Genomic DNA, 15,939 nt, shown 5'->3' with positions numbered 1-15,939 from the left:
GTGAAGAGCATTTTTTGCCAGTCCTGTCTGGTCCAGCAACGGTGGGTTTGTGCCCATAGGCGACGTTGTTGCCGGTGATGTCTGGTGCGGACCTGCCTTACAACAGGCCTACAAGCCCTCAGTCCAGCCTTTCTCAGCCTATTACGGACAGTCTGAGCACTGATGGAGGGATTGTCCGTTCCTGGTGTAACTCAGGCAGTTGATGTTGCCATCCTGTACCTGTCCCGCAGCTGTGATGTTTGGATGTACCGATCCTGTGCAGGTGTTGTTACACGTGGTCTGCCACTGCGAGGAAGATCAGCTGTCCATCCTGTCTCCATGTAGCTCTGTCTTAGGTGTCTCACAGTACTTACATTGCAATTTATTGCCCTGGCCACATCTGCAGTCCTCATACCTCCTTGCAGAATGCCTAAGGCACGTTCACGCAGATGAGCAGGGACCCTGGGCATCTTTCTTTTGTTTTTCAGAGTCAGTAGAAAGGCCTCTTTAGTGTCCTACGTTTTCATAACTGTGACCTTAATTGCCTACCGTCTGTTAGCTGTTAGTGTCTTAACAACAGTTCCACAGGTGCATGTTCATTAATTGTTTATGGTTCATTGAACAAGCATGGGAAACAGTGTTTGAACCCTTTACATTGAAGGGTTGGGAAATTATTTGGATTTTTATGAATTATCTTTGAAAGACAGGGTCCTGAAAAAGGGATGTTTCTTTTTTTGCTGAGTTTAGTTTAAAATCACAGGGTGACGTTGTGGATGCTCTGAAATTACATATTGACTTTTATCCTCATTGCATTGGACCTTTAAAAAGGAAGAAGCCCCTCCCTCATGGAAGGAAGCCATCATAACTGTCATACCAAAAGAGGGTAAAGACAAAGAACATATCAGTAATTATAGGCCAATCTCGATTTTGAATTATGACTATAAGCTATACACCTCGGTTATTACCAAGAGACTTGAAACCTTTATCGGATCAAATTGAGTTGGACCAAACTGGGTCTATTAGAGGCCATCAAACCCAAGATAACTACATATCATAAATAAGATTAAGAGAATGCACTTATTGGTCCATTTAGATGCAGAAAAGGCATTTAGCGTTAATTTGACTTATATCAAGTTTTAGAGAGATTTGGCTTTAGAAAGGACGCAATCCAATATTTTAAAAATATTTGTCATTAAAGGGAATGGCCATCTGACAAATAAAATAACTTTACAACGTGGCACACGTCAGGGATGTTGCACCTCACCTGAGCCTTGTACATTGCCTTGTACATTGAGCAGAGTGATAAAGCAAAATTATGATTTTCAAGGTATTAGCATCAGAGGAAAAGAGTCTAAAATTGACTGACCCTAACACTTGCTTCCCAAAACTAATGAACATTCTGGAAGAATATGCCATCGGGGCATGGACAAGGTGTCGAAAGCGTTCCACAGGGATGCTGGCCCATGTTGACGCCAAGTCACAAGCAAGTCACAAGGTCTGAGGCTAAAATCGAGTCCCAAGTAGAATGGGTTTAGACTCAAGTCCAATTCGTGCATTCTAAGAGCAAGCCTCTAAAAAAAAAAATCTATACATGCAAAGACTTGTTCAACTACAAAGTTGTCAATTTATTGAGTCTGCCAGACAGCCCTTTTCATTACTTTGTCTATAACACATTTTAATTATGTAATTGTAAAATAGGGACCCCAGGACCATACAATTACCCAATTGGCAATTACAACCAATAAACTGGTTCTGCAATGTAAAAGGCCATTTCCACATCCATTGTTACATTGGTATATTAAGTCTTAATCAGACTAAATTATTATTATCAGGGCTTGACTTGGGCTGAAATAGGTGCAGGGACTTATGTTGGGGGCCAGTACTGTTTATATTTAGGTTCAGGAGCTCCACAATTCTTTTGAGCTAATATTCTATAAGAGGAACAGGAGCTCAAGCAGTAGAACATTTGAGGTGGCCGTACTCAGCTCTGATGAGGGACTGCCCAAGTCAAGCACTGATTATTAATGATATTCCAATATCATGCAGATACGAAACAATCATTTTATCTCATTCAACGACTCCAACGTGTGGAGTGCAGTCCACAGCCTATTACACGCTCTTATTACGCACAACCAGAATGACAGAGACATAGGACACAGAACTCTGACATAACCCGGGAAATATGAACAAAGAAAACTAAAACATTGAATTTAATAAACAGAACTTCTACCTCCATGAGTCTTGTGAACATTCATGTGCAGAATAAACATTGTGCCCACTGAGGGTAAGAAATGGTTGGCTACATAACACTGTATCGTATGCCTATCAAACAGAAATGTCTGTGTTGCAATAAACTGTACGGGGATGGAATGATGAAACGCCAGCAGTTATTGTAGTATGAGATGGAATATAGATTTACCACATGGGGCCGACCTATGCATTTTAAATGTGTGAGAGCAAGCATTTCAACAAGAGAAAAAAAAGCACTCTCCACTGGCGGTAGTTTGGAGAGCGCAAGTTAAGAGCCGCGCCTATGGTACGTCTTCGCCACAGTAATACACTATATATACAAAAGTATGTGGACACCCATTCAAATTAGTGGATTGAGCTATTTCAGCCACACCCGTTGCATAAAATCGAGCACAAATCCATGCAGTCTCCATAGACAAACATTGGAAGTAGAATGGCCTTACTGAAGAGCTCAGTGACTTTCAGTTTGGCACTGTCATAGGATGCCACCTTTCCAACAAGTCAGTTTGTCAAATTTCTACCCTGCTAGAGCTGCCCCGGTAAACTGGAAGTGCTGTTATTGTGAAGTGGAAAGTCTGGGAGCAACAATGTCTCAGCCTTAAAGTGGTAGGCCACACAAGCTCATAGAACGGGACTGCCGAGTGTTGAAGCGCATAGCGCGTAAAAATCGTCTTTTCTCGGTTGCAACATTCACCACCAAGTTCTAAACTGCCTCTGGAAGCAACGTCAGCACATTAACTATTTGTCAGGAGCTTCATGAAATTGGTTTCCATGGCCGAGCAGCCGTACACAAGCCTAAGATCAGCATGCGCAAGCCAAGCATAGGCTGGAGTGGTGTAAAGCTTGCCACCATTAGACTCTGGAGCAGTGGAAACGTGGTCTCTGGGGTGATGAATCACACTTCACCATCTGGCAGTCTGACTGACTAATCTGTGTTTGGCAAATGCCAGGAAAACGAATACATAATGCCAACTGTAAAGTTTGGTGGAAGAGGAATAATGGTCTGGGGCTATTTTTCATGGTTCTGGCATGGGGGAAATCTTAACACTACAGCTTACAATGACATTCTAGATGATTTTGTGCTTCCAACTTTGTGGCAACCGTTGGGGGAAGGCTCGTTCCTGTTTCAGCATGACAATGCCCCTGTGCACAAAGCGAGGTCCATACAGAAATGGATTGTCGAGGTCGGTGTGGAAGAACTTAACTGGCATGCACAGAGCCTTGACCTCAATCCCATCGAACACCTTTGGGATGAATTGGAACGCTGACTGCCTAATTGCCCAACATCTGTGCCTGACCTCACTAATGCTCTAGTGGCTGAATGGAAGCAAGTCCCCGCAGCAATGTTCCAACATCTAGTGGAAAGCCATCCCAGAAGAGTGGAGGCAGTTATAGCAGCAAAGGGGGGACCAACTCCATATTCATTTTGGAATGAGATGTTCGACAAGCAGGTGTCCACATACTTTTGGTCATGTTGTGTAATTCTTTTTTTAATTTTTTATCCAAATGCTAGCTTCATAAGTAAATTATCAATTTCAAGCAATTGTTACATACCAAAATATCAGTAGACCTATGCTAGTAATTGTTGCCCAATTGCTGATGAGTTTGCAACGTAAACAGCTAATATTCAAGTTGGCTGGATGTCCTTTGGTGGTGGACTATTGTTGATTACACACTGGGAACTGTTGAGTGTGAAAAACCCTGCAACGTTGCAGTTCTTGACACAAATGGGTTTGCCCGGGACAACCACCATACCCTGTTCAAAGGAATGTAAATATTTTGTCTTGCCCATTCACCCTCTGAATGGCACGCATACACAATGGCTCAATCCTCTCAAGGCTTATAAATGCCTCCTACCCTTCATCTACACTTATTGAAATGGATTGAACAAGTGACAATAAGGGATCGTAGCTTTCACCTGGTTAGTCTATGTAATGAAAGGAGCAGGTGTTCATAATGTTTTGCACACTCAGTGTATATAACAAATTATAAACCAATTATCCTAAATATTCCTAAAAATATACAGTAGAAAGATGGTCCCTTCATTTAGATTTCAGCTCTATAATAGAGGCAGTTAAATTAATATTTTCCCCAGATTGCTTTACCTATTCCAGTCTCTATCAGTTGCGGTCCCCCTGAAACAATTAATATCACAGTACATTTGGAGGTAACCAAGGATTAGATATTAGACTCTTCAGCTCCCTAAAGACAAAGGGGATGGCACTACCTAATCTTAGGGAATATTACTTAGCTGCACAATTTAGGCCAATAGTGTGTTGGTGTGACACAATACAGTGCTATATGGAAAGATATTGAGGCTGCCGTTCAATCCAGTCTGTAGCTGGGGATAAAGACACATTTGGTTCATTAACAGGAATGTTGAAATGGTTTGCGTTTTGATCCAAAATTTAAACCAGGTATCTTTGATTTAAAAAAATAAGGAATGGCCTGAGAAAGGCATTACAGAACTTTGTAACATTGTAGAAGATGGAGAATTTTTAGGTTTTCAGAATTTAAAAAGAGAAATATGGCATGGAAAACCAAGATTTCTTCAGAAACTTACAGTTAAGGGACTATTTTGAAAAAGAGAGAAATGTATTCTTCAATACCAAACCAAATATGACTAACCATGTGATTTGAAATGCATATAAATCAGGCAATGTCGAAGATAATCGATTTACTTTGTCATGGCCAGATAGCCTCTAGAAAAGACTCAACTCTTTATATTAAAGTCAAATTGGGAAAAGGAACTGAATATAGACATCTCAGAGGAAGACTGGGAGAATAGATGCAGTACTCAATGTACTTCTACAAACTCAAGAACATGGAGAGAGTTTTGTTGTAAAAAATATTGGCTTTTATTTTTATCACTCCTAGAATGAAAAGTCAATAGCTAGGCATACAACAGCCATGCTGGCGGCTGTGGAACCATGTGGATGCTAACCACACCCATTGTTTTGGGGAATGTCAGAAGATGTCATTGTTTTTGGGATTATGTGTGTTCGGTGTTAAAAGATGTCCTAGTATATGAAGTTCCTAGAACTGTAATGTACTTTGGTAATGTTCCAGAGAATGTGATGGGCAGTGACAGATACCTGATAAAAGTGATCCTTGCTACAATTAGAAAAGCCATAACCAGGAACTGGTATAAAGTAGAAGCACAAAATGTTAAGAATGGCAAAGTATAATCCAAGAAATCTTAAATATGGAAAGCTTGACATATGCTTTAAGACTCTAAAAACCTGTATTTGAAAGTAACTGGGACAAATGGATATTCACAAACCAGTAAAACCGGATTAACTAATATCTTTTTAACAATACAACTCTCTATACTTTATATATTATTCAGTATGTATTGGATGGCATCTTCTGTTTGCTTTTATTTATTCTTCAGTTTCATTGTTTCTGTTGCTTTTCGCTGTACTGTTTTGAAAAAGACTCAAATCCAAGTCAGTGGAGGCTGCTGAGTGAAGAACGGCTCATAATAATGGCTGGAATGGAGCCAATGGAATTTCATACCGTTCCACCTATTCCGCTCCAGCCATTACCATGAGCCCGTCCTCCCCAATTAACATGCCACCAACCTCCAAGTGTATAAAGTGTATGAAGAAAATACATATTGAGTATATTATACAACAGTGACAATCCCATACACTCACCTTCTTCACCACAAAGTCCCCAGGTAGATATATAATAGACTTGAGCCTCAGCAACATGTCTACCAACATCTGCTTATCACAGCCCTTGGGAATAGAGACATTGAGAAAACAGTCAGATAACATTTAGCCAACGTTCAGAGGGTGATGCAGGTGGGCTGTTAGTTGCCTGTTGGCATAATGACATGTTCATTTCCACCTATATTTACCTGAAAAAGAGCAATTTTATCGAAGGTGGCAAAGTTTACATCCACACCAATGGCTGTTCTCATTACAAGAGGCATCTGCTCCAGCAGTACAGACTCGTCTGGAGAGAGAGTAGGGAGAGATGTAAGAGGAAGAAACATTTTTTCAAGACATTACTACAGAGCAAATGTACACCATGTTAATTGATGATTTGCCATAAAATGACATTTTAACATTATTTACAGCACAATTATGACAGCATGGAGTCCAGATGAATTTATTCCCCACTATTATTTATTGCTTACCCAGCATTCCCTGGGCGTCCCAGGTGTAGTTGTACCAGGTGCGTACTCTGTTCTGCACCAAGTCGGGGATGGTGAACGTGTTCATGTATTCCACACAGCCGTCCATGGAGGCCCGGAAATATGTCTGGCCCTGCGTGGCAGCCCCGATGACATCTCTCATCTGTACCAGAAGAAACCAATCAAATATTTTCAATCTAGGACCACACAACAAACCAGTGTTGGGGTCAATTCCATTTCAATCTAGTCAATTCCAGAATGACATTTTAGTCCATTTCCTCATTTAAAAGAAATTTGATTTGCAATGTCAGTTGACTTCCTGAATTGAAATGGAATTTACAACAATCATAATTGTTACAAGAGGATGGCTGCCTCTTGCCTGGATTGCATTCTGCATGTCTTTAGAATAGTGATACTGTACCTGTCCAATCAAACTGGAGAACACAAAGACACCAGTAAAGAAGTTGGTCATCTGGAAACAGATCTCAAACACAGTGCCAGGCTCAGGAAGACCCCCGATGTTGATCAGACTACGAACAGCGAAGTAATAACAACGCAGGTACCTGTGGGAAGGAAGACGGTTACTCAAACCCCTAATCCACAGTGAAGGCAATGGAGACACTGGTTTAGGGAAAACTACATATTGAGAAACTGTTAAACTCTAACAGAAGTCTCGGAGACAAGAGACTATTGTCCTACTATTGGAAGTATAGAACATTTTACTCCTCAGGATGCAAAATTCTGTTAATTTCCTCAAAATCACCAGGTTTTACCAAAAGTCCCAGTTGGAATATTCCCAAAATCAGGAGAAAATAAGCAGGACAGCTGGAGTCCTCCAGGAAAACCTGGCAAATCTGAAACCCTATATACTCTACACAATAAAATACGTACGCGGTTCCATCTCCATTGTAGACCCATTTGGAGGTGCCGATGCCAAGGTACACTGACGCCACATAGTAGAAACAGGCATTGAGATGGAGCATGTACAGCAAGTAGCCAGTAGTGCGACCAACTCTGAATAAACGCAGGGAAGAAGAAGTCTTAGATAACGGTTTTCTGTGGTGGCTCTGCTAAAGCTACAGTATTCTAGCATCCTCCATTCATCCTGTATCATCATTTTCAGAATTTATTACCATCATTCATCACACATCTAACTAGACTATGCCACATAGCAGACACTTCCATTTTATAGATTTGAAAAAAAGTCACATCTGAAATTATTCGCACCCTTGATATAGATGTCAAGGAGGAGGAATATCCATACCAAACTTTAAAATGTATTTCCAGGTGCTAGCATTTTACCCCATCCTGAATTGGTTTAGAAATGATTATTCTGCCCCCTGGTGTCTCCTATTGCCCTGGAACAGGTGGTCTTCACTGATGTATCCCTTAAGAGTGTAAACTACACTTTGGTCCTATTACTGCTCACACAATTTCCATGTGGTGCCACATTTTAAAGCAATGTAACTGGACATCAAAATGGCATGCCCATACTCCAATATTGGCTTGCAATCTGGAGGGCGGTCTTTTGCATTCCCCCCCATTGTTCCAAATGTGGAGTGCATACCCTTACCAATATCATGGACAGTGATGGTTTGAGAACATTCCAAGATTTGAAAGATACATACACATTACTGGGTAACTCCTTTTTATATAGACCTGCCACTTGAGATCCAGGCCCACCCACTGGGAAACCAGGCCCAGCCAATCACAATTAGTTTTTCCCCCACAAAAGGGCTTTATTACAGACAGAAATACTACTCAGTTTCATTAGCTGTCCGTGTAGCTGGTCTCAGATGATCCCGCAGGCGAAGCTGCCGGGTGTGGAAGTCCTGGCATGGTTACAAGTGGTCTGCAGTTGTGAGGCCAGTTTGACATACTGCCAAAATCTCCAAAACAACATTGGAGGAGGCTTATGGAAATGAATATTCAATTCTCCGGCAACCGCTCTGGTGGACACTCCTGCACTCAGCATGCCAATTGCATGCTCCCTCCTATTTTAGACATCTGTGTCATTGTGTTTTACAAAACTGCACATTTTAGTGTCCTTTTACTGTCCCCAGCAGAAGGTGCACCTGTGTAATCATCATGCTGTTTAGTCAGCTTCTTGGTATGCCACACCTGTCAGGTGGATGGATTATCTTGGCAAAGGAGAAATGCTCACTAACAGTGATGTAAACAAATGTGTAACACAACATTTTTGAGAAATAAGCTTTTTGTGTGTATGGAACATTTCTGGGATATTTTATTTCAGCTCATGAAACTCAGCTCATAGGCTCAACACTTTATTTTTGATCAGTATATATTTACAAGTTAGGTCAGCCTATGGAGTCCCTTGGAAATGCAACTACGAGGAATCTCCAAAGATGGGATTTATAAATAAATTATCTGTGCTTCTGAAAGGACTGATCTCTATAATATATAAACAACTTTTGGAAAGCTCATATTCTGAGATAGCCACAGATCTAACTCAATCTGAACCACCCTTTAACTGGAACAGAATATGGAAAAATATGACTTTGGCATCCTGTAATCCGAACCAAAAATTTATACATTTTAAGTTTGTTCACAGACTGTATTTACAACCAACTAAACATTTTATGATGAAATTGACCGCAACTCCTGACTGTTCACTGTGTCCCCTAAATTAGGTAGGCGGGGTGGGAAGCATGGGGACAATCGTTAGGGGTGCCAATCTTTTTTTGTTTGTGACCAACTTTTTACTCAGTTTTGTCATTTTATTTTTCAGAGAGAGGTTGCAGGTACAAAAACAATGGTACAAAATTGTTTTTTTGTACCTGCAACCTTGCAGGTACAAAAACAATTAAATAAATGCATACAAAGATAATCTCTCTGAAAAATAAAATGATAAAACTGAGTAAAAAGTTGGTCACAAACAAAAAAGGATTGGCACCCCTAACGATTCTTCCACATAAAATCAAACAAAATGTAATCTGCATTAACATTCTATTTTATTAATATTTTATTTATCTCAATTTAAGGAACTGTATTGTGGACTTTCATGGCTTCCTGTTTCACTGGAGTATAAAAACGAGTTAATGTGTATGTCATCACCATGGGCAAAGAACTCACAAATGAAAAGAGACAACTAGTTGTTGACTTTCAATAATCAGGCAAAAGGGTACAAAAAACGACTGAAAACTAAATATACCACTTACACTATTAGGGCAACAATTAAGAAGTTTAAAACCACTGGAACAATGGTCAACTTGACCCAAATGTATCTTCTCCCCACTCACAGTGAGACAAATGGTTCAGGAGGCAAAGAAAGTCCAAGGAAAGGAGTTGGAGAATTACACAACTTACAGAATGCATCTTGGGTCCAAATCTACAATTAGACGCCACCTCCATACCAGTAGGGGTTGCCATGAAAAAGCCTTTACTGAGAGCAACCAACAAATATAAACGGCTGAAGTTTGTTAAACACCATTGGCACTTAGATTGGAACTGGGTGTTGTGGTCAGACGACGCACACCAGTGGTGGGTTTGGGTTCAATAGAAGGATGCATATGCAGAAAATAACCTCATACTTACTGTAAACATGGTGGTGCATCATTTATGTTATGGGGCTGCTTTCCTTCTACTGGTCCTGGGGCCCTTGTTAAGGTCAACAGCATCATGAACTCTACCAAGTACGAGGACATTTTAGCCAAAACAACATGGTTGTCTCTGCCAGGAGGCTGAAACTTGGCCACAAGTGGATCTTCCAGCAAGACAATGCTCCAACCACACATCAAAATATTTAAAATGGTTAATTGACCACAAAATCAACATTTTGCAAAGGCCATCTCAGTCTCCGGACTTGAACCCCATTGAAAACCTGTGATTTGAATTGAAGACGGCAGTCCATAAGCGCAGACGAAGGAAATCAAGGTTCTGGAAAGATTCTGTATGGAGGAATGATCTAAAATCCCTCCCAGTGTGTTCTTCAATATCATTAAACATTATAGGAAAAAGCTAAGTGCCGTTATCCTTGCAAAGTTTCAATAATTTTGACACCCATCTTATATTTTCTCCTGAGCAATTGTATTAGAATAAAATATATATTTCCCTTTTTTTGCATACAATATACCGCAGTATATTCATAAAATATTTTATACAGTATTCTTTATTGAGAGTGCCAGTAATTTTGGATGTGACGGTGTCTGTTTGATGAGAATACCTCCAGATGTAAGCCTTGGCCATGATACTCTCAAGCCGATCGCTGAACTCGAAAAACATGTCTATCTGTGGAACGAAAGCCAGAAAAACATTGGTACAGTAAATGTCATGAGAGAACAAAAGGAAACAAATTGCATCTATCATCAGATATCCATCATTATATTTTTAAACAGAGTCAGCATACGTCAAAGCTTCATAGATGTGCATGCACGTTGTTCCCCAAACACTATCTAATGTCACCCTCTAATCTAATGTAATATATAGCAATTTAATAAAATGTAATAAAAGATGAAGAATGAAACATATCATGTTTGGTGATAAAGATAACTGCAGTCTCTACCCTCAGTAGACGGTTGAGTCTGTATAAAGCAGAGAATCCAAACGGGATACCGAGCAGTTCGAATGGGATGATGCTGATCATATCCAACTGCCCCAACAGAAAGAAAATATAATGTTAGCTGGAAATAATACACTCAACTTGAAACAAGTACAACATATCTACAGTACAGTACATGGTCTGGATATTTCTACATCAACATGTGTGATATGTTACTTGAATCATGCCTCGAAGTGGAATGAACAATGTTGCACTGTGTGTATCGCTGTATAGTATAATATACACAGAGTAAATACCATCAACAAGGTGAAAGTGAGAAATGATGAAATAAGAGCTCACGTTAAACCTCGATATCTCTCGATAATGTAGCTTCGTCACAGTCCGGTCTTTCTGAAATATAACATGAAGTCTTATCTACCTGCATGTTTCTCTACATTACGGTGGAATTGTTGCCTAATAATAGAATATATATGTTAGCAGTACATAAAAAGCATATGCATGCGCACTTGCACATACACAAACTTGTGTGTATGAACACAGACGCAGAAACACACACAAACACACCAGTGGATGCTGCTGATTGGAGAACGGATCATAATAATGGCTGGAATGGAATAAATTGAATGGTATAAAAAAAAACATGGTTTTCATGAGTTTGATACCATTCCATCGTAATGCATTCCAGCCATTATTATGAGCCGTTCTCTCCTCAGCGGCCTCCACTCTCTCTCACACACTCTCTCTCTCACACACATACACAATATCAAGACCTTCATCTCTCTAGTGATATTTAGAATGACTTACAATAATGTCTCCTCCTTTCACAAACTGCAGTCGGGGTTGCCAGAGGACGATATCTATGACATTGACACTGTCTGCAAGAATGTCAGCAAATATCCAGAAAGGAACGGACACTGGAGTGTGGATGGGAAAGACCAAACGAACTGGTGTAAACCAAGCGTTGTAGTTGAATGCCAAACTTACAAGTGTTATCCAAGCAATATACTTGCGATCTAGAGAAGGAGAGAAAAACAGATACAGAGAAAGAAATTGAATGAACAAATGTTAAAGAAGCCGAAATACACTGTGTAGTCCATACCTCCTCCTGTAGTGTAGTGTGTAGCTGTAGTGTAGTGTGTAGCTGTAGCGTAATGTGCAGCTGTAGTGTACTACTGTAGTGTTGTGTGTAGCTGTAGTGTAGTGTGTAGCTGTAGTGTAGTGTGTAACTGTAGTGCAGTGTGTTGCTGTAGTGCAGTGTGTAGCTGTAGTGTAGCTGTAATGTAGTGTGTAGCTGTAGTGCATTGTACAGCTTTAGTGTGTAGCTGCAGTGCACAGCTGTAGTGTTTTGTAGTGTGTAGCTGTAACGTGTAGCTGTAGTGTGTAGTGTGTAGCTGTAGTGTGTAACTGCAGTGTAGTGTGAAGCTGTAGTGTGGAACATTAGTGTAGTGTAAGTGTAGTGTGTACGTGTAGTGTGTAACTTTAGTGTAGTGTGTAGGTGTAATGTGTAGCTGTAGTGCAGTGTGTAGCTGTAGTGTGTAAGTGTTGTGTGTAACTGTAGTGTAGTGTGTAACATTAGTGTAGTGTAAGTGTAGTGTGTAGCTGTAGTGCAGTGTGTAACTGTAGTGTGTAAGTGTAGTGTGTAACTTTAGTGTAGCGTGTAGGTGTAATGTGTCGCTGTAGTGTAACTGTAGTGCAGTGTGTAGCTGTAGTGTAGTGTATAGCTGTAGTGTGTAGCTGCGTTGAAGTGTGTAGCTGCGGTGAAGTGTAGTGGGTAGCTGTAGTGTAGTGTAGTGTGTAGCTGTAATGCAGTGTAGTGTGTAGCTGTAGTGTGTAGCTGTAGTGTAGTGTGTAGCTGTAGTGTAGTGTGAAGCTGTTGTGTAGTGTGCAGCTGTAGTGTGCAGCTGTTGTGTTGTGTGTAGCTGTAGTGTGTAGCTGTAGTGTAATGTGTAGCTTTAGTGCAGTGTGCAACTGTAGTGTGTAACTTTAGCTGTAGTGTGTAACTGTAGTGTGGTGTGTAGCTGTTGTGTAGTGTGCAGCTGTAGTGTGCAGCTGTTGTGCGCAGCTGTTGTGTTGTGTGTAGCTGTAGTGTTATGTGTAGCTGTAGTGTAGTGTGTAGCTGTAGTGTTGTGTGCAGATGTAGTGTAGTGTGTAGCTGTAGTGTAGTGTGTAGTTTTAGTGCAGTGTGCAACTGTAGTGTGTAACTTTAGCTGTAGTGTGTAGCTGAGCGTGTAACTGTAGTGAAGTGTGTAACTGTAGTGTGTAACTGTAGTGTAGTGTGTAGCTGTAGTGTGCAACATTAGCTGTAGTGTATAGCTGTAGTGTATAGCTGTAGTGTGTAACTGTAGTGTGCAACTTTAGCTGTAGTGTATAGCTGTAGTGTATAGCTGTAGTGTGTAACTGTAGTGTGTAACTGTAGTGTGTAGCTGTGGTGTGTAACTGTAGTGTGTAACTGTAGTGTAGTGTGTAGCTGTGGTGTAGTATGTAGCTGTAGTGTACAGCTGTATTGTAGTGTTTAGCTGTAGTGTACAGCTTTAGACTTGTGTAGTGTGTAGATGTAGTGTGTAGCTGTAGTTCAGTGTGTAACTGTAGTATGTAACTGTAGTGTAGTGTGTAACTTTAGCTGTAGTGTGCAGCTGTAGTGTGTAACTGTAGTGCAGTGTGTAACTGTAGTGCAGTGCGTAGCTGTAGTGAAGTGTGTAGCTGTAGTGTGTAACTGTAGTGCATAGCTGTAGTGTGCAACTGTAGTGTGTAACTGTAGTGTAGTGTGTAGCTGTAGTGAAGTGTGCAGCTGTAGTGCGTAACTGTAGTGTACTGCTGTAGTGTTGTGTGTAGATGTAGTGTAGTGTACAGCTGTAGAGTTGTGTAGCTGTAGTGAAGTATGTAACTGTAGTGTGTAGCTGTTGTGTAGTGTATAGCTGTTGTGAGTAGCTGTAGTGAAGTGTGTAGCTGTGTGTAGTTTGTAGCTGTAGTGTGTAACTGTAGTGCAGTGTGTAGCTGTTGTGTAGTGTGTAACTGTAGTGCAGTGTGTAGCTGTTGTGTAGTGTGTAACTGTAGTGCAGTGTGTAGCTGTTGTGAAGTGTGTCGCTGTAGTGTGTAACTGTAGTGTATAGCTGTTGTGAAGAGTGCAGCTGTAGTGTGCAACTGTAGTGTGTAACTGTAGTGTAGTGTAGTGTGTAGCTGTAGTGAAGTGTGCAGCTGTAGTGCATAACTGTAGTGTACTGCTGTAGTGTTGTGTGTAAATGTAGTGTAGTGTACAGCTGTAGAGTTGTGTAGTGTGTAGCTGTAGTGTGTAGTTGTAGTGAAGTATGTAACTGTAGTGTGTAGCTGTTGTGTAGTGTATAGCTGTTGTGAGTAACTGTAGTGAAGTGTGTAGCTGTAGTGAAGTGTGTAGCTGTGTGTAGTTTGTAGCTGTAGTGTGTAACTCTAGTGCAGTGTGTAGCTGTTGTGTAGTGTGTAGCTGTAGTGTGTAACTGTAGTGCAGTGTGTAGCTGTTGTGTAGTGTGTCGCTGTAGTGTGTAACTGTAGTGCAGTGAGTAACTGTACAGTCGTGGCCAAAAGTTTTGAGAATGACACAAATATTAATTTCCACAAAGTTTGCTGCTTCAGTGTCTAGATATTTTTGTCAGTTGTTACTATGGAATACTGAAGTATAATTACAAGCATTTCATGAGTGTCAAAGCCTTTTATTGACAATTACATGAAGTTGATGCGAAGAGTCAATATTTGCAGTGTTTGCCCTTCTTTTTCAAGACCTCGCAAACCGCCCTGGCATGCTGTCAATTAACTTCTGGGCCACATCCTGACTGATTTCCGCCCATTCTTGCATAATCAATGCTTGGAGTTTGTCAGAAATTGTGGGTTTTTGTTTGTTCACCCGCCTCTTGAGGATTGACCACAAGTTCTCAATGGGATTAAGGTCTGGGGAGTTTCCTGGCCATGGACCCAAAATATCGATGTTTTGTTCCCTGAGCCTCTTAGTTATCACTTTTGCTTTATGGCAAGTTGCTCAATCATGTTGGAAAAGGCATTGTTAGTCACCAAACTGTTCCTGGATGGTTGGGAGAAGTTGCTCTCAGAGGATGTGTTGGTACCATTCTTTATTCATGGCTGTGTTCTTAGGCAGAATTGTGAGTGAGCCCACTCCCTTGGCTGAGAAGCAACCCCACACATGAATGGTCTCAGGATGCTTTACTGTTGGCATGGCACAGGACTGATGGTAGCGCTCACATTGTCTTCTCCGGCCAAGCTTTTTTCCGGATGCCCCAAACAATCGGAAACGGGATTCATCAGAGAAAATGACTTTACCCAGTCCTCAGCAGTCCAATCCCTGTACCTTTTGCAGAATATCAGTTTGTCCCTGATGTTTTTCCAGGAGAGAAGTTGCTTCTTTGCTGCCCTTCTTGACACCAGGCCATCCTCCAAAAGTCTTCGCCTCACTGTGCATGCAAATGCACTCACACCTGCCTGCTGCCATACCTGAGCAAGCTCTGTACTGGTGGTGCCCCGATCCCGCAGCTGAATCAACTTTAGGAGACGGTCCTGGCGCTTTCTGGACTTTCTTGGGTGCCCTGAAGCCTTCTTCACAACAATTGAACCCCTCTCCTTGAAGTTCTTGATGATCCGATAAATGTTTGATTTAGGTGCAATCTTATTGGCAGCAATATCTTTGCCTGTGAAGCCCTTTTTGTGCAAAGCAATGATGACGGCATGTGTTTCCTTTCAGGTAACCAGGGCTGACAGAGGAAGAACAATGATTCCAAGCACCACCCTCCTTTTGAAGCTTCCAGTCTGTTATTCGAACTCAATCAGCATGACAGCGTGATCTCCAGCCTTGTCCTCGTCAACACTCACACCTGTGTTAACGAGAGAATCACTGACATGATGTCAGCTGGTCCTTTTGTGGCAGGGCTGAAATGCAGTGGAAATGTTTTTGGGGGATTCAGTTCATTTGCATGGCAATGAGGGACTTTGAAATTAATCTGATCACTCTTCATAACATTCTGGAGTATATGCAAATTGCCATCATACAAACTGAGGCAACAGACTG

The 15,939-nt window shown here is 41.1% G+C and overlaps 1 protein-coding gene across 1 annotated transcript in view; it reads right to left on the bottom strand.

The window, feature by feature from the left end:
• The window catches only part of cngb3.1 (cyclic nucleotide gated channel subunit beta 3, tandem duplicate 1), a 36,802-nt gene that overhangs the window by 3,480 nt on the left and 17,383 nt on the right, over positions 1–15,939 (bottom strand). The window contains exons 6-14 of the mRNA XM_024374689.2: positions 11,697–11,905; positions 11,232–11,282; positions 10,896–10,982; positions 10,557–10,621; positions 7,265–7,387; positions 6,795–6,936; positions 6,377–6,536; positions 6,095–6,192; positions 5,889–5,972 (exon numbers count right to left, since the gene is read on the bottom strand). Coding sequence (XP_024230457.1) covers positions 5,889–5,972; positions 6,095–6,192; positions 6,377–6,536; positions 6,795–6,936; positions 7,265–7,387; positions 10,557–10,621; positions 10,896–10,982; positions 11,232–11,282; positions 11,697–11,905 — 1,019 coding nt within the window. The remainder of the gene's footprint in view (positions 1–5,888; positions 5,973–6,094; positions 6,193–6,376; positions 6,537–6,794; positions 6,937–7,264; positions 7,388–10,556; positions 10,622–10,895; positions 10,983–11,231; positions 11,283–11,696; positions 11,906–15,939) is intronic.

This window comes from Oncorhynchus tshawytscha, linkage group LG16 (genome assembly GCF_018296145.1).
Source record: "Oncorhynchus tshawytscha isolate Ot180627B linkage group LG16, Otsh_v2.0, whole genome shotgun sequence".
Classification (NCBI taxonomy): domain Eukaryota; kingdom Metazoa; phylum Chordata; class Actinopteri; order Salmoniformes; family Salmonidae; genus Oncorhynchus; species Oncorhynchus tshawytscha.
This window is presented reverse-complemented; position numbering and strand designations above follow the sequence as displayed.